Source organism: Leopardus geoffroyi, chromosome E2 (genome assembly GCF_018350155.1).
Source record: "Leopardus geoffroyi isolate Oge1 chromosome E2, O.geoffroyi_Oge1_pat1.0, whole genome shotgun sequence".
NCBI lineage: Eukaryota > Metazoa > Chordata > Mammalia > Carnivora > Felidae > Leopardus > Leopardus geoffroyi.
Genome location: NC_059335.1, coordinates 44707390 through 44734763, shown reverse-complemented (window position 1 = coordinate 44734763; position 27374 = coordinate 44707390). Strand labels below are relative to the sequence as shown.

The window sequence follows — 27374 nt, the reverse complement described above, 5'->3', positions numbered from 1 at the left end:
ACGTCAGGCTCTGTGCTGACAGTTCGGAGCCTGGAGTCTGCTTCAGATTCTGTGTCTCCCTCTCTCTCTGCCTCTTCCCCTCTCACACTGTGTCTCTCTCTCTCTCTCCCAAAAGTAAACAAACATTTAAAAAAATAAAAAGAAGTTTTACAAACGTGAGCTCAAAATGAGGTTGGCAAATAGGCAATCTCTTCAGGCTTTAAATGTAAAGTTAAGGCATCTGCAACTTGTTCAAAAACAAAAGGGAACTGTCAAAGAGTATTAAGTGAAATATTTGGATATGTGTTCTACTGTGTATCCTTCAACTCACTAATTCTACTTTAAGGACATGATCTTAATGAAATAATTATAAATTTGTGCAACTATACTGTTAAAAGTATGTTTCTAATATTGAAACTGTCTAAAATTAGAAAATTTTGAAATTTCCTAAACATCTTACAGTAGGGGCTTAAATAAAGAAAACTTTGGTTCACCCATATATTAGAATGCTAAAGATTAGTAGCTGCTAAAGATGCTGTAGGGGAAAAAAATGTAATGGCATGGAAAGATGTTGATTATGCATTAAATGAAAAATGAAGGTTATATAAAATATATATAGTATAATGCCATTTTTAGTAAATACACACACACACACACACACACACACACACACACACACACAAGGTATGCAAAAGACATTGGACATAGGCTATAAACCTAAACTGCACGTCAGTTTATTCTTGCCTGTGAGATTATGGGTGATTTAAATGTTAATCCTTTTGCTTATTTTTTTTTTTAATTGTTCCACAGCAGGTACTATTTTTGTAATTAAGAAAAATTATGTCTTATATGTCGAGAGGTTTCTGGGATGCCGGTCATATTCTTGACCTCGATTGGGTTTACACCGGCCTTTGCTTTAAATTGTTAAAAAATGTAAATCTATTTAATAAAATTTCCATAATGTGTGCTACGTTTCACAATTTTAAGTGCTAAATAAGCTGCACATATTTATCTTTCAGTATCTTATACGCAGTCCCAGTATCTTATAGTATTCCATCATTTAGGAGCAAAGTTGATACTTGACCGCAAACTGCGTTGGTTTACCCTCCTGGACGGCTTGGACTCCAAGCCCCATCAGTCATTGCGGCCTGCATACTGGGAACTACGGGGTCCGAGAGGGAGTTAGCGATCCATAGTCTTTTCCCTCCCAGAAGCCCGCGGGCGGCTAGGAACGCAGTCCTTGTCATGGCCGCGGGAGCCGGGACGGCAAGCCCCGCTTCCGGCCCGGGCGTTGTGCGTGACCCGGAGGCGTCACAGTCGAAGAAGCGGCCCGGCCGGGAAGGCGGGGAGGGCGCGCGGCGATCGGACGCGATGGCGGGAGGAGGCGGGAGCAGCGACGGCAGCGGGCGGGCGGCAGGCCGGCGGGCGTCCCGCAGCAGCGGGCGCGCTCGGCGGGGGCGCCAGGAGCCGGGGCTGGGGGGCGCCGCGGAGCGGGGCGCGGGGGAGGCACGGCTGGAGGAGGCGGTCAACCGCTGGGTGCTCAAGTTCTACTTCCACGAGGCGCTGCGGGCCTTTCGGGGTAGCCGGTACGGGGACTTCAGGCAGATCCGGGACATCATGCAGGGTGAGGGCCGAACCTAGGGAAGGAGGCTGGCCGGGGAAGGGGATTTGTGGGGCCCGGGTGTCGGGGCTGGGGGTCGCCGAGCCAACGATGTCTTCTTTCCTAGCTCTGCTTGTCAGGCCCTTGGGGAAGGAGCATACCGTTTCTCGGCTGCTGCGGGTTATGCAGTGCCTGTCGCGCATCGAAGAAGGGGAAAATTTAGGTATGGCAATTTTTGTGTTCTCAGGGCTTACTAATTTAGGGTTACGTTGTTGTTTTCCAACTTATGTCCAGAACTGAAGGATTCGGGGTGAAGGTGCACTACTATGTCTCGATCACAGTGGTCTTTTTCCTTCTAAAATGAGTCTCTTCCCTGGGTCTAGTTTTCTCCGGTTAAGATTCTCTTGTCTGCTTTTCTATTTTTTATTTCCTCCCACCTGTTTCTTGCTTGCCCCAACTTTGCTGCGATCTAATGAGTTATGTTAAGATGGCCAAATTTTTCCCGGTAGAATGTTTTCCAGAGTATAAGCACTTTTTTTTTTTTTTAATTGAACTTGAGAGCTGTTAGCAAAACTGTCTCCAGTTTCTGGTCGCTTGTATCTGAGGAGGATGTGTGTACCCTGAAATTTGAGATGCAAATACATGGGTTAAAAAATAAATTTTTACCTATCTTGAAAATTAAAAAATAGTCACTTGAAATTCATTGGCTTGAATTTGAACTCTTAATATGTTTGTAAGCTTGTAGCCAATCTGTTAGCAAGTTAAATGCAAATGTTACCATATTTACATGTGTCTTTTCAGATAAACATGTATTTTGGACATGTTGTTTCTGCTTCTTATAAAATCTCTTAAAGCGAAAACTGTGCTCTTTGTCCTAGACTGTTCCTTTGATATGGAGGCTGAGCTCACACCACTGGAATCAGCTATCAATGTGCTGGAGATGATTAAAACGGAATTTACACTGACAGAGGCAGTGGTGGAATCCAGTAGAAAACTGGTCAAGGAAGCTGTAAGGCTCTGTATTTATTTCTTTTTTTCTTTTGACAAAAATCAGATGTCTTTGAGCATACCAATGCTTATCTTTTCTGTGTGACAATGGAGAGAGCAAGTGAACATATTGAAATGTAGACACACACAGATGTTAAATCTCTTCAGGTGACCCCTTCCCAGGTCAGGCTTGGAAAGTGTTAATGGCAGGTACGCTGCTTTTGTAATTTTGGTTGCTTTCCTTGTGGCCTTGGCAGAAGAGGCAATACAAAGGAAATGGGTTGGCATTGAAGACTGACATTTTGGAGGTTATTACACCATTCAGGAGCATCGTGAAAGGGCTAGAAGTAACAGGCCTAGGATTTGGTCATCCTTGTTTATAATAAACCAAAGAGGATAACTGGGGCCTTGAGAAATGTGGGACTGACTTTGAAGAGGAACATTGCCTTTGAACAAACAGAATCAAAGGTGCTGGGATAATCAGCCAGTTAGAAAACCAGTAATGGTAGAAGGCTGGCATAGCCAGTGTTCTTAACAAGAAAAAAGCTATTGGGGTATCCAGGAATTTGAGTGTGTGTGTCATGGCTCAGCTAGCTTCAGATAGTAGAACTTACTTAAAACACAACAGGCAGTGGAAACCAGTCAGAAAAAAACCAAGGCTGCGGGGGGCGGGGGGGGTTGGAAGCAGATGTGGAGGTGGGGAGTGAAGAATTAACAGCTGAGCATTGCCTTGGTGGTGGAAAGTAAGGAAACTGTTAAGAAAAGAAAAGGATCCTTAAAACATAGGATCTCAGGTAGCGGTGTGGAGATAAAACTTTGCTTAAGCAAGGAAGACTTTCTGTCCTTTGGCTGTGTGCTGGGTACTTAGGTACCCTGTTAAAAAAGACAACTAGTGTGTGTGAGGTACAGATATTTATTCAATTAAGGAGCTACTTTTGGTTTTGGAGAGAATGCTCAGAGAATCCAAATTCCAAAGAGGAATAATTCTAAGAATAGATTTTTAGTATAGGTAAGTCAAGTTTGTGATGGAGGGACAATGTCAGAGAAGAGATACTAGCAAAGGAGGAGAAATCTATGCCTACTTTCAGAATAGCTAAAGATCTTTTGAATGGGAAGAAATGGTACACCGTTGCGTGCCTGGCTGGCTCAGTCAGTAGAGCATGAGACTTTTGATCTCAGGGTTGTGAGTTCAAGCCCCATGTTGGGTATAGAGATTACTTAAAAATAAAATCTTTAAAAAAAAAAAAAAAAAAAAGGAAGAAATGGTACCAGTTCAAAATAATTCATGTAATTCCTGTTAAGTTAGGTAGCAGATTCAGAAGTGCAATTCCTTTAAAACACAAGAGCTACATAGATTTATTTCTATCCCTTCTTCTGGAAGAGTATTTGTGGGTTTCATCTGCATATTTGTTGTTTTATTATTATTATTTTTTAAGTTTATAGATCACATTTGGGGGCTTCCTTAGTTAAAGTCTATTAGCGAAATGCAAATGACCTTAAAACTGTCAACCATACTCTTATGTTGACCTTGTTCTTTTCCATTTTCCATCAGGTACCAGATTTCTTGTTATACTCACTGTATTAAACTGTTATTGCTGTGGACCAAATACCGCAAAATTTAGCAGCTTAAAACAGTTAATATGATCTCTCATTTTCCAAGAGTCAGGAATCTGATAGTGGTTCAGCTGAGTGCTTTTGGCTTGAGGTCTCTCATGAGATTATAGTCAGGCTGTCTGCTAGGATTGCAATCATCTCAAGACTCATCTGAGGTTGAAGGATCTATTCTCATGCTCACTCACGTGGTTGGTTGTTAGCAGGACTCACTTCCTTGCTGGTTGTTAGGTAGAGACTTCGGCTCCTCACCTCTCTGCAGGGCTGTTTACGGTGTGATGGCTTGCTTCCTTTAGAGCAAGTGATCCAGGAGAACAAGAGCCCAAGACAAAAGCTGCAGTCTTTTATAACCTAATTTCACAAGTATCATCACTTGTGCCATATGCTGTTGGTCACACAGACCAGACCAACTATGGATTAGTGTGTAATGGGACTGTGCAGGGTGTGGGGATCACTGCAGGGCATTTTAGAGGCTGGCTGCCACAATTACCTTGAACTCTTATTCAGTGATACTGTATCACTTGCCTCCTAATTTCTTATTAAAAATTTTTCATTTAGATTCCTAGAATCTGTTAATGGTCATCTTTGGGAAAATGCCATGGAGTACCTAGGCTCATTGAAGCTTTTTGATGCATTTTCAGCTTTTTGTAAAGTTTTACAACATTCATTTAAATGTCTATTAAATTTTTGTTCAAGTTTATCAAATAAGTTATTTGTTAAGTTAGAACTTTTCATTGTATGATGTAGGCATTTCTACAGGTCTTTGGTACCCCTTCAGGAATCAAAAAACTATTTTCATAAACAATGCCAAAACATTAGTTGACTTTCTGTGCATTGACTGCACTAATGGTGTAAAAGCAGTGATGGGTAAAATTGCTGGTATCTTGGCATGACTAAGGTGGTGGTAACATGTAGAGTAGCCGTTGGAGTCTTCATTGCCACATTCTTGCAGTTTAAATAACAAATAAAAGCCAGTTTCAATTTAGAAGATCACTGATAAAGCAGTAAAACTATTAATTTTATTAAATCTAGACCCTTGAGCAAAGATCTTTTCAGTATTTTGTGTGACAAAGTAGGAAGTTTGCTCGAAGCATTTCTGCCATATACCAAAACTTGATGGTTGGCTTCAGGAAATCACTTGTGTGACTGTTTGAGTTGCATGCTGATCTAGCACTTTTTTAATGGAACGAACACCTTTCTTTTTTTTAACTGAAAAGAACTGACACATTTTGGCTGTTTAGGTGTGGGCATTTGGCAGTCATTTTCTTGTAAAAGAGCAAAGGGAATTTGTCACTTCAGAGAAAACACTGATAGTATTTGTTGCCATTGATAAAAACTGACGCTTTCAAGTAAAAATTAAAATTCTGGAAAACTGGTATTGATGTGCCTGACAGTTTCCCAATTCTTAGATTTTTCTGATAAGATTGATGGTGATTATTAATATCGGTTATTTTCAAGGTATTTTTAATGAATGTGTCAACATTTGGAAGATCTACATAATTCAGTAAATAAATATTTTCCAAATGGCCAATGCAATATATTATAAAATCATTCATGGGTAAAAGATCCATTTAAAATGCAAGATAGACTAACAGATTTTAATGTAACAGATGATGAAAAGTTCACTTGCCCAAGTTTGGTGTAGAATCAAAGAAGAATATCCACAATTTTCTCAAAGGTCTGTTAAAAATACTCCTCCCTTTTCCAACTTCATATCTATGTGAGGATGGAGTTTTTTAGTATGTTTTAACCAAAACAACACATCACATCAATATGAATGCAGAAGCAGATATGAGAATCCAACTTTCTTCTATTAAGCCAGATATTAAGGAGATTTGCCAAAATGTAAAACAAGGCCAGCTTTCTCATTAGACTTTTATCTTAGAAAATAGAGTAATTTTTCATAAAGATATTTATATTAACCTGCAATGAGTTTGTTGTTTTTAATGAATTAATAAATATTTACAATTTTTGTTTTATATTTGTAATATATTTCTAATATATTTCTATAACCCACAAAAACAGAAGTTCTGTGGGGTCCTCATTAACATTTAAAAGTATAAAGGAATCCTGGGGCGCCTGGGTGGCTCAGTCGGTTAAATGTCCGACTTTGGCTCAGGCCATGATCTCACGGTTTGTGAGTTCAAGCCCTGCATCAGGCTCTGTGATGACAGCTCAGGGCCTGGAGTCTGCTTCGGATTCTGTCTCCCTCTCTCTTGGCTCCTCCCCTGCTCACACTCTGTCTCTCTCTCAAAATAAATAAAGATTAAAACAAAAAAACGTATAAAGGAATCTTGAGACTAAAAAGTTTGAGAACTGCTTCTGTAAGCTGTTAATGGTATTGAGGCTAAATTGGTTTTCTCTTCATAACTGAAAGATTCCTCAGGTTTCTGTGGAGAACAGCAGAGAGTAACACATATGGTATTATTGGGAAAGCATTTATTTGTTGCTTTTTGCTGTGTATCATTCTCCCCTGCACCTTTGGTAACAGCACTTTTTCTTTTGAGGCCTTACCCAATTTGGGGGGGGCTGGGTGCATAAAACACACTCTTTAAGTACCTTAATTTTTGAAATAAAAAGCTTTGTCAGAGCTTTTTGAGTATTCCTGTTTCCCACAACAGCCTGGTTTCTTTCTGAGTTTTTTTCTTTAGCCTTTCTTACCTTCTGTGAGTTTTGGTTTTCTCTTTCTATGTGCCTTCTGCGATTTACTGCCCCCTCCCCGCCCCCCGCTGTTGCCCAATATAAACTCATCTTGCCTCTATTGAAAATCTGTGCTTGGAATTTCCTTTTTATTTAAGTTAGCCAGAGACCATTGCTATTGCTTACACCCTAAGAACCTTAGAGATATATACATAAGCAAAGAAATTATACTGCTTTCTGAAAATTTTCAAGTGAAAAAGCAAGAGTTCATTTCTTTAAAACAAACAAACAAAAAACTTTCCAGGAAATTAAAAATAGATTTAAAAGATAAGCTCATAGCACAAATGTTGGAGGCAGACTTTTAATTTAGATTTTGAAAGCATTCACATTTCCTTTCTTATTTTACAAAGTAAATATAGTAGGACCTGGTTCTAATTCTGGAAAAGACAGAGTAACCATATTCTCTTCTGTCTTACGTAATGCAAGTCTAAGTCCTGGACAGATTGTGTGGAGCACCTACCTGACAATTCAAAAATGTAAATGATAGTAAGCAGGTGGGGAAGAAGACGAGAATTTGAAGGTCCACCAACTGGTGATGAGTAGTTGACCACTTTTTCCTTCTCTGTTACCACGTAGCCTGGACTTGAAGGCTCCTGAAACCTAGAAGTGCACTCTAGGTGGGAAGAGAAAGAACTCCAAGAAAGGCTTTCTCTGGCCTGAGGAGCAAGAAAGAGATCTCCTGAGGGTCAGGGAGGGTGGGAAAAATCCCAGGCTTTTTTTTCTCCCTTCTCTCCTGCCCCAGCACCCAGGCAATACTGCACTGGTGGCAGCAGTGGCCCAGTGATGACACTGGCAGCAGGCCTGGCACCTAAAACTGAAGGAAGAGAACCCTTTCTCTTTTAGCAGTGGAGCTGTAATCCCTAGAATGCAGAGCAAATTCCACTGCTTCTTTACTGTCTATCCTGCTGCTTGCTGTGGATGCAGATGCAGTGTATAGCACAGTGGGGAAACTAAACCCCAGGAATGCAAGGCTGGTTTGAAACTTGAAAATCAATCAGTGTACTCCACTCTATTAGTCTAAAGAAGAATAAAACATATGATCTTTCAATTGATGCAGAAAAGGCATTTAACAAAATTCATTAGTTCCTGATAAGAACACTCAGCAAACTAGGAATAGAACTTTCTCAACCTGATAAAAGACATCTACGGAAAACCTATAGCTAACATCATCCTAGATAGTGGAGGATAGAATGCTTTGTGCTTATAATCCAAAACAAGGCAAGGATGTCCATTCTCACTGTTTCCATTCCATGTTATACTGGAAGACCTAGCCAGTGCAGTAAGTCAAGAAAAAGAAATAAAAGACAACAGACTGGAAAGGAAGGAAAAAAACTGTCCCTATTTGCAGATGGTATGACTGTCTATATGGAAAATCCCATACAATATACTAAAAAGTCTATAAGTAAGTATAGCAAGATTGGAGGATATAAAATCAACATACAAAAATTATTCATATGTCCAGTATATATTAGCAGTGAATGACTTGAAATTATCAAAACAGTGCCACTTATAATAGCTCCCAAAAAGAAGAAAAATAAATACTTAAGTATATGTCTAGTAAAACATGGGTAGGATCTTTATGTGGAAAAACACAAAATGCTAATGAGAGAAATCAAGACCTAATACATGGAAAGGCACACCACGTTCATGGACTGGAAGACAATATAGTTAAGAGGTCAGTTCTCTCCAGGCAATGGAATGAAGACCCCAATGACTATAGTACTAAATAACCAAAACAATTTTGTAAAAGAAGAACAAAGTGGAGGACTCACTACACAATTTTAAGACTTACTATAAAGCCGCTCAGGACTATAAACATAGGTTAATGGAACAAGAGTCCAGAAATAGGCCTACACAAATATGACCTTGATTTTTGACAAAAATTTGAAAGAAATGCAATGGAAAAGGTATTCAACGGAAAAGGATAGTCTTCAACAAATGATATGAAACAGCTGGATGTCCATATGCAAAAAGTGAACCTTGACCTAAAACTTACAAAAATTAATTCAAAATAATCTAAATGTAAAATGTAGGTGCCTGGGTAGTTCAGTCAGTTGAGCAACCAACTCTTGATTTCAGCTCAGGTCAGGATCCCCAGGTCCTGGGATTGAGCCCAGCTGTGCTGAGCGCAGAGCCTATTTAAGATTCTCTCACTCTCAACCTCCACCCCTCTCCCCCACTCATGTGCATACACTCTCTCTCTCAAAATAAAAAAATTAAAATAAATGCAAAATGTAAAGCTGTAAAAGAGGAGAACGTGAAAGAAAATCTTTATGTCCTGGACTCAGACAAAAATTCTTAGCTATGACACTGAGCATGATACATAAGAGGAATTTTTTTTAAACTATATTTATTTCGGGGCACCTGGGTGGCTCAGCTGGTTAAGTGTCTGACTTCAGCTCAGGTCATAATCTCATGGTTCGTGGGTTCGAGCCCCATGTTGGGCTCTTTGCTGACAGCTCGGAGCCTGGAGCCTGCTTGGGATTCTTGTGTCTCACTCTCTCTCTGCCCCTCCCCTATTCGCACTCTGTCTCTCTCTGTCTCTCAAAATAAATAAACATTAAAAAAAAAATTTTTTTTAACTTTATTTTGAGAGAGCACCCGTGCAAGTGGGGGAGGGGTAGAGAGAGAGAATAAGAGAAAATCCCAAGCAGGCTCTGTGCTGTAAGTGCAGAGCCCGACACAGGGCTAAGAGGAAATTTTGATAAGAGGAAATACTGGTAAATTGGACTTAACAAGAATTTAAAACTTTTTTTCCGAGCAAAACACTTAAGAGAATGAAGACAAGCCATAGACTGGAATATTTACAAATCACTATCTGACAAAGGACTTGTGTTCAAAATATATAAAGAAGCCTCAAAAAAAAAAAAAAAAAAAAAAAAAGCACCATTTAAAAAATGGGCAAAAGTCTCCTCAAAGAGAATGTACAAATGGCACATAAACACATGAAAAGATGTTCAACATCATTTAGTCAATAGAGAAATACCAATTAAAATCAGTGAATACAGGACATACTATTAGAATAGCTCAACTTCAAAAAATACACTAATGATGTGGAGCAACTGGAACTCTCACACGTTGCCAACGGGAGTGCAGAATGGTATACCCACTCAGGAAAACAGTTTAGCCATTTCTCATATAAAGTTAAACATACATTTTCTGTATGACCCAGCAATCCCACTTGTTATTTACTTTAGAGAAATGTTATGTTTACCCCAAAACTTGTACATGAAGGTTTTAGCATCTATTCATAATCACCAAAATTTGCAGACAACCCAAATATCCTTCAGCGGGTGAATGGATAAACAAAATGTAGTACAGTAGCCCCCCCCCACCCCCACCCTACCCGCATCCATAGTTTCACTTTCTGCAGTTCCGTTACCCACAGGCAACTGTGGTTGGGAAGCAGATGATCCTCCTGACATAGTCAAAAGGCAGAAGGCCAGTAGTAGCCTACGGCTAAGTCTTGATACTTACATCATTCACCTCATTTCATGTCCTCACATAGGCATCTTACCATTTCACATCACAAGAAGGGTGAATACAGTACAATAAGATATTTTTAGAGACCACATTCACATAACTTTTGCTATAGTATATTGTTACAGTTCTCATTTATTGTTGTTAATCTCTTACTGTGCCTAATTTATAGATTAGACCTTATCATAGGTAAGTATGTAGAAGAAAGGGGAGGGAGGACTACAATAAATTCATACAATGGAATACTACTCAGCCATAAGAAAGAAAAAAACTATATAGATGTTATAACAACATAGATGGATCTCAAAGGCATTTATACAGAGGGAAAGAAGCCAGTCTCAGGGCTACAGCCTCTAAAAAATAAGTGCCACATACTGTATGAGTCGATTTATATGACCTTTTTTTTTTAATTAAATTTTAGTTAACATACCAGACAATATTGGTTTCAGTAGAATTCATTGATTCATCACTTACATACAACATCCAGTGCTCATCACAAGTGCCCATTTTATTTTTTTATTTTTTTATTTAAAAAAATTTTTTTTTTCAACGTTTATTTATTTTTGGGGGGACAGAGAGAGACAGAGCATGAACGGGGGAGGGGCAGAGAGAGAGGGAGACACAGAATCGGAAACAGGCTCCAGGCTCTGAGCCATCAGCCCAGAGCCTGACGCGGGGCTCGAACTCACGGACCGCGAGATCGTGACCTGGCTGAAGTCGGACGCTCAACCGACTGTGCCACCCAGGCGCCCCACAAGTGCCCATTTTAATACCCATCACCCATCTAGCCCACCCCCGACCCATTTATGACATTCTTGAAAAGATGAAACTGAGAAGATCATTGGTTGCCAGGGGTCAGGGATGGGGAGGGGTGACTAGAAAAGTAGCACAAGGGAGGTTTTTGGATCCATGGTTTTTGTGTCCTCTGTGGTCGTTACAGGATTCAGTAGGTGTTTTTAAATTAAGAACACTACACCCCCCAAAAAGTTCATTTTACCGTATGCATGTTAAATAAAATTTAAAAACATGATAGGATCTAAATGATTTTATACAAAGTAAAACCTTTGAATTCTTCAAGAAAGTTCAGTATAAGTATAGTTATTCTGCGGAAAATGATGTAAAAGCAAATGTGGTCATGACTAAAATGAAAAGACCTACTTTGTACCTTCCTTGGGCAGCAAGAATTTAAATATGGTTGTGCCTGCTATTCAAGAGCATTTGAATTTGTATGTATATAGTATATGTATATGTATACAGTTTCCTTTGTATGCTGAGGACAGAATCACCAGAGATTAATACTGAAATCCCCTTGCTATTCCTCCTTCTCTTCATCTGTATCTCCTTCAGTTTTTCTCTGAAATGAAGATTGAAAATATCTATGGACGAGTTTTCCTTACCGTGTGTGTGTGTGTGTGTGTGTGTGTGTGTGTGTGTGTGTGTGTGTGTGATATGTTTCTTCTACCTCTCTTTGACACAGGATTTAGAGTAGCTACTTTATTCTGTAAGATAACTCCAAATGCTCCCAACTTTCCCCTGGCTTTTCTAATTAAAAAAAAAAAATGTACACATATATTTTTAAAATATCCCTTGGGGTGCCTGGCTGGCTCAGTCAGTGGAGCATGTGACTTTTGATCTCGGGGTTGTGAATTTGAGCCCCACATTGGGTGTAAAGATTACTTAAAAAATAAAATCTAAAAAAAAAAATGCCTAAAAATTTTTGATCACTGTCATTTTACCTCTGCATATCTTTTCTTGGGGTTTCTTTACGAAAGGACTCTTCTTTTTCTCTGTAGCTGATGAGACTTTTTCATTCTGCCGGGAATTTTGCCCCTTTTGTGTGTTACATGTGGATGCATTGGATTTGTTCATCTCAATAATTTCCTGTACACTTTTAACTGGAGTTGCCAGCTGGGGTTTTACGGTAGTGAGAGGCTGTGTTGGTTCTCCTACAGAAATGGCCTCAGGCCTTTCCTGAATGGAGAGCCGAACCCTATGGTCAGCAAATGGCTTTTTCCCCCCCAACAGTCTATCATCCCCACTCTGTCCCCATCATTATATCAAAGCTTTGCGTCCAAAAAGAACAGATCCAATTGTTCTGGGGACCTGGAATGACTCCTGTCCATTTTGCTTTTCCTTGGGAGGCCCTATTCAATTTGGGTAAATGGTCTGTAATCCAGAGGATCAGATTTTGCTTTATCAGCTATTTTTTAAAAATCCAGTGTAATGTTGAAAATCTACTACCCTACACAATGAAAGAAGAGTGCTTACAGTTGTTCATAATGCCTGAGCAGTGACTGTTAGTTTTTAAGTACAGGAATTTGATAGATTGTGAAAAATTTCTTGGGTAAATAAGGCTCACTTTTACTTTTTAGTAGTTTATTTTAGTACCTGATTTTCTGATTACTCCTGTCATTATTACAACAGTTAAAAAAAAAAGGTTTTTTTCCCCTTTTGTAGGCTGTCATTATTTGTATCAAAAACAAAGAATTTGAAAAGGCTTCAAAAATTTTGAAAAAACATATGTCCAAGGACCCCACAACTCAGGTAAATTTGATATACTTTTGCTTCCCTGACTTAAATCCATCTCATTGTTTTTTGTGGGGAAACAGGGAAAGGGTTCTTTGTCAGGAATGTAATTTAAATATTTGGCATCCTTAGCATGTTGTCTTTTATATACGGGATAAAAACATTGTGAGATTGACTTTTCAAAATTTATTTTGTATTGTACAAATTTACCTAAATTATTTTCTTGCCCATTTCTGTCTGGTTTGTGGCAGAACTTTATTTAAGTGATCAGCACCAGGTATTAAGCTATCAACTTCAGGTAACGCTCCTAACTTTATTTACATAAATGCTGATTCTGCAGACTTGAGAACCAGCCTTGGTGAGGACTTAACTCCTCTATTTTCTGGTGTCAAAAGCTCTGTTGGTGCCCTGCTCTTTTTTTTTTTCTTTCCTTTGTAAATCTAAATTTTAGTTTTTGAAAAGGTAATACATGTATATAATAAAATTCAGAAAGTACAACAAAAGAGCTTAGTGAAAATTCTCTTATCTCTTGACTTAGCCAACCTCATTCATCTCCTCATAGACAACCAGTGTTTTGTTTTTTTCTTTTATCCTTTCAGAGATAGTCTAGTCTATGCATATGCAAGCAAACAAGCCTATGTGTGTGTATACAGAGATACATACATATATCCATTCTTCCTGCTCTTCCCATATATACCTGTGAGCATATTCTACACACTAATTTGAGCATTTTGTAAATTGCTTCTTTCACTCAATATATCTTGAAGGTCATTCTATATTAGCACGTAAGGAGCTTCTTCATCCTTTTTTTCCTTAAGTTTAAAAATCTTTGTGTAAATGTGTAAAGGTACTTTAGATCCTAAGTTCTTCATATTTTTTTTATAGCTACATACTAACCCATTATGGCTGATCCATAATTTATTGCCCTGTTCTTTGTGGTAGGCTCCCCTTCCTATATATGAACACTGATGGCCATTGACAGCATTTGAAAGTCGATAGTGTTGTCTCAACTCACCATCACTGAATTTTTACTAGAGTTCTCCTTTCTTATGTTGCAAATATTGGTCCTTTGTGTAGAAGCTGAGAAATGATCTCCTGAACATTATCCGTGAGAAGAACTTGGCCCACCCTGTTATCCAGAACTTTTCCTATGAGACCTTCCAGCAGAAGATGCTGCGCTTCCTGGAGAGTCACCTGGATGACGCAGAGCCCTACCTCCTCACGGTGGGGCTTGACCTTCTCTTCCCATAACTGTGATGTGGCCTTGAGGATGTGCAGGCAATTAGAAAAGGACAGCTCTTTTTAGAAGTGAAAAGAGTAAATGTGTGTAAAAGACTTTTGATTTATATGCACTGTCTTCCTTAATTAAATGCCTTAAATATACAGAAGCGGAGATTCTGACAGAGGTACATGGAACGTACCTGGTTTCCTTCACCTTCCATTTATACCTCCTACATGTGATTAATCTGTTGTGGTTAAAGTAGGGGAACACTTGAAATGAGTGGTGGTTCCCAAAGGAGATGAAATCTGAGTTCAGTTCGGGAGCAAGAGTGGTTTGGTAGATACAGTATAATAGGGTTGTTAAGAGGAGGAAGGAATAACTGGAAAAGAAAGGTGTGATGAGAAGTATGATAAGGCATAAACTAAATGAAGACGTTCTTTAATTGGATCAAAGTGATCAGCATAAAGAATGGCAGCAGTGAGGCTCAGGACAGCATGTGGAAGAATAAGAACCTAGTGTGTCCTATAGGGTGGCCTGGGATATTGGAAAACTGAGTGAGAGGGTTTTGTTTTGGTTTGATTTTGGTTTTAAATCACCAACATCTGAGAATATCTTAGCTCAGGGAGGCTGGCTGATTCAGTCAATAGAGCACATGACTCTTGATCTTGGGGCTGTGAGTTCGAGCCCCATGTTGAGTGTAGAAATTAGTTAAAAGTAAAATCTTGAAAAGAAAGAAAGAAAGAAAATATCTTAGCTCATAACAGTAGATCTGCCAGGCCCATATTAGACTAGTGTTAGGTGTCCTAGTAGTCATTTGGCAGATGTGAAATTATCTGTAAAGCAGATAGTTTGGAATATTCAGGGAGCAAGTGTCAGGATACTTGAGCCTGGCCTGGGGTCCTTTATTTTGTATTCCAAATAACTGGAAAAATAACCTTCTACTGTTGGGGGGGGGCGGGGGACAAAACTTTGTTCTTTTTTTTTCTTTTTCTCTTTTTTTTTTTTTTTAAAGAGACAGCATGTGCAAGTGGGGGAGGGGCAGAGGGAGAGAGAGAGAATCCCAAGCAGGCTCCATGCCCAGCGCAAAGCCTGTGTGATCCCAGGACCATGAAATCATGACCTGTGCCGAAATCAAGAGTCAAACGCTCAGATGATTGAGCCATCCAGGCACTGTCCCCTCTTTTTTTTTTTAAGTAGGCTCCACGCCCAACATGGGGTTTGAACTCGTGACCCTGAGATCAAGAGTCACACGCTCTACTGACTGAGCCAGCCAGACACCCTTAGAACTCTCAGTTCTTAAGACACCACTTGTTACAGATATGCATATCCGAAACAGAATGATACTAGACTAATTGGAAATGTATAAAACTTCAATCAGAGGGAGACAAATGGGCAGTTGGGAGTTAGAGCAGGATTGGCCCACTCAGGGCTTTATGTGGTACAAGTAAGGATTTTCAGAGTTAATAGGAAAAACATATTTGTGAAATATGTTTTATAAAAAAATTTATACACAAAGTAAAAGATATTAATATAAGCATTAGTTACCCCAAGTTTGGAAAAAAAAGTTTGACTTTTGTCCATGACCCCAAAAGTATATTTGGCATTCAGAAACTAGATTAGAGATGAGATTGGAAGAATGGAAGCGGAAGTAGAGTCAAATCACATACTTGTTTGTTGTCCAAAAGGTTGAATTCTTGCAGTGTCAAGATGGTCAGCACCACTCAAATTGAGTTCTCCTTTAGTATAGAAAATGTGAGCCATCTTTTGAGGAAAGGAAAAAGCAAGACATTTGAAATAGTTCTTGTGAATTCTTTCCCTTTTTATGTCCTCCTCTAGTTTGTGCCTTGAGTGGATTTATAAGTGAACATGTTTGCATGTTGAGTGTGTACATTCGTGAAAGAAGAGATTTAATGAAATTCTGTGACTTCCTCTTCCTGATGACATCCTTCTTTTCCCAGATGGCCAAAAAAGCTTTGAAATCTGAGACTGTCGCCTCAGGTACAGTGAAGGAAGATAAACAGCCAGCACCAGAGCCTGTGCAGAAGCCACTCAGAGAACCTGCAAGGTGAGAGGGATGCCCTTTTGCGATCTTGGGCGAAACATAAGGGTAGTCTGTTGGAAGCAGTCTCCTTAGAGTAAAATCAGTTAGTTTCTCCTAGTACTGACATGTTATTTGGTGACTTATACAAGGCAGTGTGGGAGTTACAGAGCACACCTCGGGAAAATGAGAATATTGAAGATGCGATGTCATATCCCTGACAGAAGTTCCTGACTGGTTGTTCCTCAAAGGTTCTTTCCTTCTCTGTTGTCCTGTCCTTGCCTTGTCCTTATTCACTCATTACGTCCTTGTGGATACCTGATCTCTTAATGCACTGTTCAGACTTGTGAATCAGATTCCCAAGACAAGTTGTTAAAGCAGGGGTTACAGGTTTAGATGCCTTTGGGGGCCCAGTAGAAAATGTACAGGAGTGAGTACAGGATAATGCATTTCAGAGCATGTGAGTGTGAACCAGAGAGGGCATGCTTTTCAGCTTCGTGTGATTGTTGCAATGTGGAAATGTCCAAGGATGCCCAAACTTCAGATTTTTATGTGAGACATCCAGTTTTGTTTTTGTTTTGTTTTTTGACCTTTCCCAGTTTGGGGAGGCAGTTAGTCCAATTTAAAGAAAACAAAACTTGCATAGGTTAGGCAACAAGACATATCTGTCAGCTGGGTTTGGCTTGTAGGGTGCCAGTTTGCCCTCTCCTAACAGTTTTTAATTTAATTATACCAGTTATTCCAAATCATAGTTGAACTTAACTTTATTATGAAAAGGCAGTTTCTCATTGTTCCAAGACTGGCACACTTCTAACTCTGACAATTCTCAAAATCCCATTTATAAGTGTACTGTAGGAGAAAGGGGGCAGAATGGAGACCAGTCTTTTCCTTCTTTCACATGAGGGTTGAACTGGAGAGCTGGAAGAAGAGTTTAGACTTCAAGGTGAGATTGCTGAATTGTCATTTGGTTGCCCAGACAGACTCGTAGCTATTCGGCACTATACACAGTTCTGACGGAGTTGCTATAGTTCATGCAGACTAAAGGGATTAGCATGCTGGCTAAGGAGGTCTCTTGGAAGAGGAGTGTCATTGGCCCTAGTCCTTTAAGGTTCTCTTACTTGGGAGTTTAAACTCCAGAGTTCAACTTCTATATCATATAAAGCCTCTATTTATGCTTATAAATGGAAGCTTTATAATTAAAGGTTGTTTTGAGCAACTTTTTTTTTTTTTCCAAATGAAGTGTCCTCAACTTGAGGAGTCCTCTAATTTGAAGCTTCACACTTTGGAAAAGTTGTGGCTGTTTGGATGAGCATCAGGAATGGTGAGACTGATCTTTGTATATCTGCTTCATGTGTAGGCAGTTACGGAGTACTCCAACCACCATTGGAATTATGACCCTGAAAGCAGCTTTCAAGACTCTGTCCAGTGCACAAGATTCTGAGGCAGCCTTCTCAAAACTGGACCAGAAAGATCTGGTACTTCCTAATCAAGCGTCTCTGCCATCACCAGCCCTCAAAAACAAGAGACCAAGAAAAGATGAAAATGAAAGTTCAGCCCCTACTGAGGGTGAGGGTGGCTCTGAACTGCAGCCCAAGAACAAGCGCATGACAATAAGCAGATTGGTTTTGGAGGAGGACAGCCAGAGTACTGAGCCGAGCACAGGCCTCGACTCCTCCCAGGAGGTCGTCCCGGCATCACCATCCAAGCCCACTGTTATCAACCAACCCCTCCCTGGGGAGAAGAATCCCAAGTATGAAGACGTTCTTTGTGGCAGTTTTGGGGCTGGTTGGTGGTCCTGGTTGGGCCTGGTATTGCTTCCATGAATGAAGTAACTTTCAGCTAAGTTATTCACCACCAAGGCTTGCTCAGACTGCTAGAATGTGACTTGGGAGTGGGGAGTGACGACATAGCCATCCCTGCCAGTTCTGAAGCCCCACCCGTGGGCTTCGAGGCATTGCACTAGGCGTGAGTTAGGATGGAAGGGTTTCAGAGCCTCCTACTCATTGCTGCTTTCATTTTTAGCAAACTTCTGAGTGCCTTGACTACTAAGTATCAGTCTTCCTTGTTAAAAGAAATTTGTTTGAGTTAGGCCACTTTAGACTTTGATCCTTAAAAAAGATTTATGAATATTTATAGTTTTGCACCTTCTATGAGTATTTAAGACTTGGCAAACTCAGTAAATATCTCCTAATCTCTCACATTCTGCTAGGCTCTGTGGGGCAGTGGTTAGAATGCTTATATTTTGCTCCCTGTCATGGGCTGGCTTTTAAGTTTTGCTACCCTTTGTGCTCTCTTGTGGATCCTTCCTCTAAGCAAACTGGTTTGCTTGTTCTGTCTGGAACATACTCTCTTTGTTTCTACTGCTGTACTCTTCTTGCTTCCTCTCATTCCCCACAGTTGGGTTTTCATTCCTCCATTATTGCTTGTGAGAATCCCATCCCTCCTTCAAAGGGAAGAGAAGCTGATATTGATGAAGTACTTTCCATGGGCCAAGCACTTTTCACATATTATTTTACTGAATCTCTAGAATCCTCACTCTGTAAGTGATATGTTAGCCCCACTTTTAGATGACAAAGGTTTAGAAAAGTTATTAATTTGCCCAAAATCACAAAGCTGAAAAGTGGCAAAGTTGGGCTTTGGGATTTTTAACCCTCATCAGTCTTGACTCAAAAAGTCAATGGCCCATACACCACCTACACCAAGATGCTTCTTAAAATTCTGCTTCTTCCATGAATCTCCCCTGGCAACCCTGCTTTAAGTGATCATCTCACTGGTCACCCAAGGTCATTGCCATCTCTACCACTGCTCTGACATGCATGTGCTAGGTGCCCAGAGAGGCTGTGGCATCTAAATGATTAATACTCAGGCACAAATCTGCACAATACATACCATTACCTACATTTGGAAGTGAGTGAGTCATTGGCTGGGCAAGCAAATGGAGCTCAACACACTTTTATTCTCATTTGATACATGATCTCCTTTATTCCTTGCAGCAGTCCTGTAAAGCATAGATATTACTGCTATGAACAGATGAGGAAACTGTAGAGAATGCATGATTACAGTGGTTTTATAAATGGGAAGATTCGTGAAGATTTAGACCTGTTTACCTCTCTCATGTGTCAAGTGCATGAAGTTTGAAGGGTATTCTAAAGCAGAGGTTGGCAAACTACAGCTCCTGGGCCAAATATGTCTGGCACCCACTTCTGGAATTCAGCCACAAACATCACATACGTATTGTTTGTGGCTGCTCTTGATGCTACACTGAGTTGAATAATTGCAACACAGACAGTAAGGCCTGCAAATCTGAAGGTACTCTCTGGTCCTTTACAGTAAAAGCCTGGCTAAAGGATTTGCTTGTGAGGTACCTGGGAGCTCCAGGGAAGAAGAGCTCAGTCTGCTCAGCAAAGTTGTGGGTGGAACAAGCCTTGCAGAGGAGCAAATGTTGAGCTGACCTTGAAGGATGAATAAGAGGTCATCAAGCATATTGTGGGGTGGGGGTTCTAACAGCAGGGATCTCTTGTATAGTCATGAGAAAGCCTAGTATGCTCCAGAAAACATCATGTATTCTGTATGGCAAAAGAATATAATGCACAGAGAGGATGAAGGGAAGAAATGTGTGGATGGGTAGATGGGCTAGGTCTTGAATTCTTTTTGTATTCTATCAGTCAGAGGTTCTTAAGCTGGGCTTCCTATCACAGTGACCTGTGGGATGTTTAATAAAATAGATAATCCCAGGATCCTGAGTACTGAATTAGAAGGGGCAGGATCTGTAATCTGCTTTTCTAACTATACCCCAGATAATTCTACTACAGCTAATCTGAGGCCCTGATGAACTACCACTGATGGCTTCTGAATAGGCACTGAGGCAAAGAGATCAGATAGGTGGCTGGAGACTGCTACTGAATGAGTAGTCAGGATCTGGAGGAAGCTGGGCTGGTGGAATTGAAGGCAGGATTAGGGTATATCATCTGGAGGGCAGGGTCACAACTAGTAGATTTTTATATGTCCAATGGCACTTGGCACAGGGCAAATGCTTATTAGCTATTTGTTAACCAAATAAAATAATAATTCTTGGTTTCTTGCAATTTAAAGGGTCCTACCCAAAACTTACATAAAAGGCCAGCAAAGGGTTAACATTTTAGGCTTCCTGGCCACTTGTGTCTCTATTGCTTATTTTTGGTTTTGTTTTGTTACAACCCGTTGAAAATGTAAAAACCATTCTTAGCTCAAGGATTGTACAAAAACCAGCAGCCAGAGGCTGTAGTTTGCCGACCCCTCTAGACCAGACCCCTCTAGCCCATTCACTGCTCATCAAGTTCTAACTTTACCAACAGGAGCTTAAGGACCAGGAAGTGACGTGACTTGCCTAGGACTGCACAGCCACCTCACAGTGAGATGAGGATCCAGATTTCAGCCCCTTCCACAACAGAAGTTAGGCAAAACCAAACGTGTGTACCCAGAATAAGTGTTGCGTTCAAAGGAGGAGCAAGAGGTTACCATAGTGGTCTGTGCAGATTGTCTGCAGGCAGAGTGAACAGACACATGGGTGAAAATGACAGTCCCAGAGGTTAAAATCAGTTTTATCCCAGCATGGGGATAAGCAGGCAGAAAACTAAAGCTGTAATCCTGACTTTTATTTATAAACAGTAATTAACACAGTTAATATCCTGAAAAGGAAAAACATCATGTAATTTTTTTCACTTTGTCTCAAGCAAATTATTCTCAGAAATGATATTTTTGGGGATATGACCCAGCTTAAAAATAAAGTAAAGTAGATAGTTTACCATTTGTCTCAGCCATGTAGGCAATTTCATAGAAAACTCCTGGAACTCAAGGAATTTTTTCCAAGTCTGTGTACTTCTTAAGTGAACAGCTTTCATTACTCATTTGCAAAATACCTAGCCAGTGTTAAAAATAAATTTCCATTCACAGTTGGGGAAGGAGGCAGAGGTTTGTCTCTGTACTCTCTTGGTCAAGTTTTATAAGTCATTTGATCTATATAAATTCTTCAAAATTAAAATCAGATACTTTACATGTTTGCTTTGTAAAAGATGTTACAATTCTGAGATCAGATTTGTGCTGTGTTATGTTCCGAGGGCCATTTATTATTAATCAGGTAAACATAGTTAAAGTGGAATAGAAAAGACTGACTACAATTTTCATTTATTCAATAATTCAAGTTTGGGATTATTTCTTTAGCTTTGGGACTTTTTTTGATTACACTCAGGTACTTAACATTTCACTTTTACAGGAAGGATTCTTACTTGCTTACACTCTGATCTTCAGTGGTTTAATTTATTTGCAGCTCTTTGATAATCCTGTTACTACTCTAGCATTTACTTCTCCAGCTCCTGTTAGATTATGTGTTACTGTGCTAGATGTTTGAGGTAGACAAATGAAGATACAGAGCTTGCCTTCAAGGTGCTTATGATTAAGGGGTATACTGTGAACTGGCTGTTTAATAAAGTGGAAGCACAACCACAAGGGCAGAGGAGTGGAGGCTTTTTGTGTGTATTGGGGGCCAGGACTTAGGGTAAGCTTCATTGGGAATGATGGCCTTAAAAAATGGGTAGAATTTTACTTCGCAGGGAAGGGAATCCCAAGCAGAGGGAAGTGTAGAGAGTAAAGAACAGAGCTTATAGAAGGAAAAGAGCAGAAGGCATGGCTGCTGTTTGTGCTGATGTGGGTGGAGAGAGGAGGCTTTGGTAGCAAGAAATTGTCTGGAGCCAGACTGGAGGATCTTCATTCACCCATACAGGCTTCAATGTGGAGGCAGGGAGAAGCCATCATGGAACAGAGATGAGGTAATTTCAGACTGATGTTCAGGTGGTTTTGGAAGGGGAAGGGGCTGAGGACAGAGACTCCAGTTAAGAGACTAGTGCTACTGGTGAAAGGTACCAGTGCTTGGACAAGGGGAATGGAGAGGGAAAAGAATGCAGTTCAGAGATAGGACCAGGGCATGTCTTTGAACATGGAGCATGTCTTTGAAGAACTGGGAGCAGTTTGCATGTTCTGGGTTAGAAGAATGCTGAGTGAGACCTTTAAAATGAGAATCCAAACCAACCAACCAACCAACCAAGAACAGGAAAATGAACAGATTTTGAGGGGGACAGTGGTGTATTCATTCATTGCTGAGTTTGAGGGATGATCCTGCAGCCTGCGGGACAATGACATGGAGATGCCTGGCCAGGTCAGGACTTTGGGAATTGTAAATGGATCTCCACTGTGGTCACAGAACAGGGAGGAGTACAGGCCATGAGAGAGCCGAGGGTAAAATATGGGATGACCCTGATGAATCTGTTTTACATCTTGTCCTCTTGTTGATCTCCCCTCAGAGTACCCAAAGGCAAATGGAACAGCTCTAATGGGGTTGAAGAAAAAGAGACATGGGTGGAAGAGGATGAACTGTTTCAAGTTCAGGGTAAGCTAGGACATTCTCCTTGGTCTCCTTGACAGTAGCTGAAGTATAGATGCCTGTTACTATCACATTAATGTTCCAGAAACTGCTTGTCTCCAAACTAGTATAAGTCTAGTAAGTTCCCCATTGTGATTCACGAGGAGTCAGTTTTATGTCCTTTCCCATTAAACGATGGAGACTGTCAAAGCAGCACTTTAAACAGAATTTTTTTTTTTAAGTTTTTTTTTAACTTTTATTTATTTTTGAGACAGAGAGAGACAGAGCATGAATGGGGAGGGTCAGAGAGAGGGAGACACAGAATCGGAAGCAGGCTCCAGGCTCTGAGCTGTCAGCACAGAGCCCGACGCGGGGCTCGAACTCACGGACCGCAAGATCATGACCTGAGCCGAAGTCGGCCACTTAACCGACTGAGCCACCCAGGCGCCCCTAAACAGAATTTTTAATTAAAAAAAAATTTTTTTTAGTAGGCTTCACACCCAAGTTCTCAGGGCTTGAACTCACAGCCCTAAGATCAACAACAGTAGCATGCTCCACCGACTGAGCCAGCCGGGCACCCCATGGTTTTGTTTTAATAAATCCTATATTTAATTCTAGCTGATGTTCTTCCTAAAGTCTTTTAATTAAAGGTAGAAGTGGCCATCCCCTGCATTTCTTGTTTAAGTAAAAGAAATCTCTTACCAGTTTATTTTTTTCCAGAATAAGAAACTTTACTTTTCCATAATTAATATTAAAACTTGTAGCATTTGCATCAGAATATGTCCCACCACATACTTTGCATTCTAATGGAAATATCTTAAGTACTAAAACATAATCTTGGAGATTCTAAAGACTTTGGTAACACAGCAACAACAGTAAACCTGCCAATCCCAATTTTATCCTTAAAAAGTACCTTAATTGTCACAATCATAGTTGGCAAGATCAAGATGACACAGGAAATGGAAGTAACAGAAAATCAATAAAAGTAGCATAAAATATTTAAAAACAACAGGATCTAAAAGTTCCAGAAAACATCTACTTCCAGTGCAGTCCACATTTATCAGCTTTAAAATCTGCTTCCACTACAGTATGAAGTACTTCCACGATTTAAAAATAAATAACCTGACTCTGTCTGTAAATATCCCTTTTCCTGAACCACCACCACTGCTGTAGGAAGCACTGCTGGGACAGTAGCATCTGCTGCAGCAGACCTCTAGCAAGTTTCACCTGTGTGCGATTTTGCCTTTTCTTGCAGCTTTTTAATGGCTTTTGTTGGCTTGCAACGGCATGTCTTTTATACTAGTATACCCTCCTATAGCCCTCTGGCCTTTCGAAAAATTATCTTTGTGCATTTTTTTGAGGCCTGATGTCTTTCCTTATGGTGAGAATGTGGAACTTGAGCAGATCTCACATGGTCTCTCTGAGTGGGGAACAATAATTACTATCCTGTTCTTGTTTAAGGCTTACCATCCTGTTCTTGTTAAGATCTTGAACCACACTTGACGTACATAAAATGATCAGGGATTTGAAAATTCTGGCATACGACAGTAAAATTGTGTTATTTCAAAGCAGTGGTTAGCAAGGGGTTGTAAAGCAGAAATTACACACACAACATTATAATACACTTCACTTGAACACAGGTTTGAACTGCACGGGTCCACTGACATGCATTTTTAAAAAATAAATACAGTATAATACTGTAAATGTATTTTTCTTAGGATTTTATTTCTTTTTTCTTTTTTTTCAATGTTTATTTATTTTTGGGACAGAGAGAGACAGAGCATGAGCGGGGGAGAGGCAGAGAGAGAGGGAGACACAGAATCGGAAACAGGCTCTAGGCTCTGAGCCATCAGCCCAGAGCCTGAGGCGGGGCTCGAACTCACGGACCGCGAGATCGTGACCTGGCTGAAGTCGGACGCGTAACCGACTGTGCCACCCAGGCGCCCCTATTTCTTACTTTCTTAACCTTTTCTCCAGCTTACTGTAAGAGTATAGAATATATTACATATAACATACAAAATATGTGTTAATTGACTGTTTATGTTATTGGTAATGCTTCTGGTCAACAGTAGGCTATTAAGTTTTTGGGGAGTCAGTGTAGATTTTTGACTAGATTGTGGGTTGGGCTCCTAATCCCCCACATTCTTTAAGGGTCACTTGTATATGTGCATATATTAGAGTTTTAACACAGTCACTCAGTAATTTTAAAAGTCATGTAGGTTTTACTAAAAAGCCTGAAATCCATCATTAACCTTAATTGAACGTCTTTATTGAATGTCTGTCTGTAAACTATTTGCTCTGTAGAGATTCTCATTGGCTGAAATGACTGTTATCTTGTAAACAAAGGACAAAAAATTACCATTTAGTGACAGCCTTTCTTCTCTCAATGTTGGGAAATTCCAATTAAGTTTTCCTTTTAAGAACATTTGATGTCTTTTTCTCGTGGTTTGTTCACAAGAGAAAGGTGAACTCTGAAATGAATCTACTTTTAATGTTTTCCAGCAGCACCAGATGAAGAGAGTGCAACCAGTATAACAAGAAAGCAGGTAATTTAAAATGACATTTTCTGACCTTTTCTGGTCGTGTGGATAGAACAAAGGTAAAATAAGTACGCACACCTCACGGCATACGGTGTATTTCCATGCACCTGGAACATGCATAGGACATAGGATGTTTCCATGCATCTGGAAGAAGGTCTTTCAATTTTCCAAATAATCCAGGATTATTCCAGATAATCCAAAGTAAGTTAAAGGAAGAAATTCTCTGGAAGAAAAACCTAGGAGGACAGAAACCTCTGATACATTTTCCTGACTATGAACAACATACGTTTGAAGTTTTTAATGCAGAAGTGATTATTAGTTGACAATGAAATGGCAGGACACGGAAAATTATTAAATGTCTAAATCCACAGTGTTAGCTTATCTATATCATGTTTTAAAAACATAAACCCTTCTTTTGGGTTCAGATTATTGTCCTACAATTCGTGAGTTTACCTCTTCATTGTAGGAAAATGTGAGTAAGTGGAGAGACAGGTTGTGATAAATATTTTGGTTTTCTTTTGCAGAAGTGGACTGTAGAAGAAAGCGAGTGGGTCAAGGCTGGAGTGCAGAAATATGGAGAAGGAAACTGGGCTGCCATTTCCAAAAATTATCCATTTGTTAACCGAACAGCTGTGATGATTAAGGATCGCTGGCGGACCATGAAAAAACTTGGCATGAACTGAAACAGGCTTTCATTTCCACAGAATTCACAGGAGCATGGTTCCTAATAATAGCCCCTGATAGTCTGTTTTTCTTTCAGAAGCTGGGCTGGGATGAGAATTTTGGGCATCCTCCTCCAACATGGGGGAGGTACCAGTTCTACTTCATTGCTGTTGAAGATCATGGAGCTGAGAAACAAAGCCAAGTCCACCCCATGTCCTTGGCAGAGATGACAGGCACATAGCTTGTACAGTGCCAGAATATCATTAGTATTTCCCTTCTTTAGTGGTTTGCTTGAATTTAAATCCCTGGTAATCAGTAGAACCTTCTCCTAGGAAATGGTGGAGTCTGTTAGGAGCCACTCATGACTGACCTGTTAAAACCAGCAACGTGAGCATTATTTGGAGTGAACTTGTTCCAGGTAAAGCTTTGGCCTTCTGATGCAAATGCAAAGGACCTTCATCTGTCATGAACCCAGGCTGATGAGAGACCAGTCCTGGTGGAATCAGTGTCTCTTTAAAAACTCTTTAGCCAGTTGTAACATCAACATCTAGACCTGACAGCCTTGGCATTTGCTCCCAGTATTTGCTGGGCTAGGCAGGCAGGTTTAACCTCCACCTCTCCTGTGGTTGAACCAGTGTGTTTTTTGGTAAAATGGTGATTGTAGATAAGCTTAGCCCTTTACCCCAGTCCCCCTGCCCAAGTCTCTTCCCTATGCTGGACTTTTAAAGCTTAAAAAAATCTTGACTGAATATAAATGCCTAATTACATTCTTTGTGAAATGGTTGCTTCCGCCTGATTCCCTAATTGTGCTGTGTTAGTGTCTTGCTCTGAAACTCAACATTCCCTTCTCCTTTTGTACCTTGTTGTGCTTGCTGTCTCTCTCGGACATCCTTAAAGACTGTCTTTTTGGCAAAAAAAAAAAAAAAAAAAAAAAAAAAAATCAGTAAAGTGTTTTCTGTAATCTTTTTTTAAGATATGAGAACTAATTATTGTCCATAACTTGTAGCACTCTTCATTAAAGTCTTGCTTCTCTCAAATGTTAAGTAGCTATTTAATTCTAGCACAGCACGTATGAGCAGATGGAGGTAGCACCATGTTGAACAATCTTTGCTGAACCATGTTGACTGTGTTAAGAAGCTGATGTCAGCTTGTATTGGGTGTTTTAATCCTTGAAAGCCATATCCAACAGAGATGTGGAAACTTCCTTTTAATTTGTCCATTTCTTCATATAACATATTTTGGGACAAAATTCCCCCTTTCTCACATTTGAGTGAAAGGCAAGTTGTAAAGAAATGCTACAGTTTTAAAATTCATCCTGTACCTACAAGTTAGAAACTTTATAGAGCTTTTTTATATATTTACATGTTTTGGAATTTAGTATCCTGTTTTCCTATCAGTTAATCCCAAATAAAGCTACAGTGAAAAGGTGAGACTCAAATCCCCATTGATCTGGTTCCCCTAAACAGGGTTAGGATCCAGAAGCTTTTCTCTCCTCCACTCTCACATTATTAGACTCTGCTCTCTAGGTAGAAGGAGATGTGGGATATATTCAGGGAAGCAGAGTATCCTTATCAGTGTTTCTCAAACTGAGAAATGCGTAAGTCCATTAACACTTTTTAATGTAACTTCAGAGG

The 27374-nt window shown here is 40.0% G+C and overlaps 2 protein-coding genes and 1 non-coding gene across 9 annotated transcripts in view; 2 read left to right on the top strand and 1 right to left on the bottom strand.

Annotated features, from left to right (window-relative positions):
* Positions 1–27374, bottom strand: part of NIP7 (nucleolar pre-rRNA processing protein NIP7) — a 62711-nt gene that overhangs the window by 24271 nt on the left and 11066 nt on the right. The window contains exon 5 of one of the 5 annotated variants that reach the window (XM_045443323.1): positions 2031–2199. The exons of 3 other annotated variants lie outside the window; for them this stretch is intronic. In XM_045443323.1, coding sequence (XP_045299279.1) covers positions 2062–2199 — 138 coding nt within the window. In that variant the 3' untranslated portion in view covers positions 2031–2061. Of the gene's footprint in view, positions 1–2030; positions 2200–15335; positions 15867–27374 lie in introns of those variants that run through there. One more of the 5 variants, XM_045443325.1, reaches the window with a different exon arrangement.
* TERF2 (telomeric repeat binding factor 2) lies at positions 1198–26944 on the top strand. 3 transcript variants are annotated; one of them, XM_045443316.1, is made up of 10 exons: positions 1198–1603; positions 1707–1802; positions 2458–2588; positions 12815–12901; positions 13961–14107; positions 16064–16170; positions 17501–17893; positions 22479–22564; positions 25043–25083; positions 25602–26944. In XM_045443316.1, the coding sequence occupies exons 1-10, from the start codon at positions 1225–1227 to the stop codon at positions 25758–25760; spliced, it is 1626 nt and encodes a 541-aa protein (XP_045299272.1). In that variant the 5' UTR covers positions 1198–1224; the 3' UTR covers positions 25761–26944. The 3 variants fall into 3 exon arrangements, with proteins under 3 accessions (XP_045299272.1, XP_045299271.1, XP_045299273.1); XM_045443315.1 differs by having other exon boundaries at positions 25040–25083; XM_045443317.1 differs by lacking the exon at positions 12815–12901 and having other exon boundaries at positions 25040–25083.
* TRNAK-UUU lies at positions 3702–3774 on the top strand. The gene has a single exon. It is a non-coding gene; the product is annotated as a tRNA-Lys (tRNA).

What these genes read in the sequence shown, in the direction of transcription:
- TERF2 (XM_045443315.1), top strand. Translation starts at nt 1,225, where the DNA reads ATGGCCGCGGGAGCCGGGACGGCAAGCCCCGCTTCCGGCCCGGGCGTT. An exon ending in CGAAGAAGGGGAAAATTTAG is followed by an intron (nt 1,803 to 2,457) that starts GTATGGCAATTT and finishes TCTTTGTCCTAG; the next exon opens with ACTGTTCCTTTGATATGGAG. An exon ending in TGAACTGTTTCAAGTTCAGG is followed by an intron (nt 22,565 to 25,039) that starts GTAAGCTAGGAC and finishes AATGTTTTCCAG; the next exon opens with CAGCACCAGATGAAGAGAGT.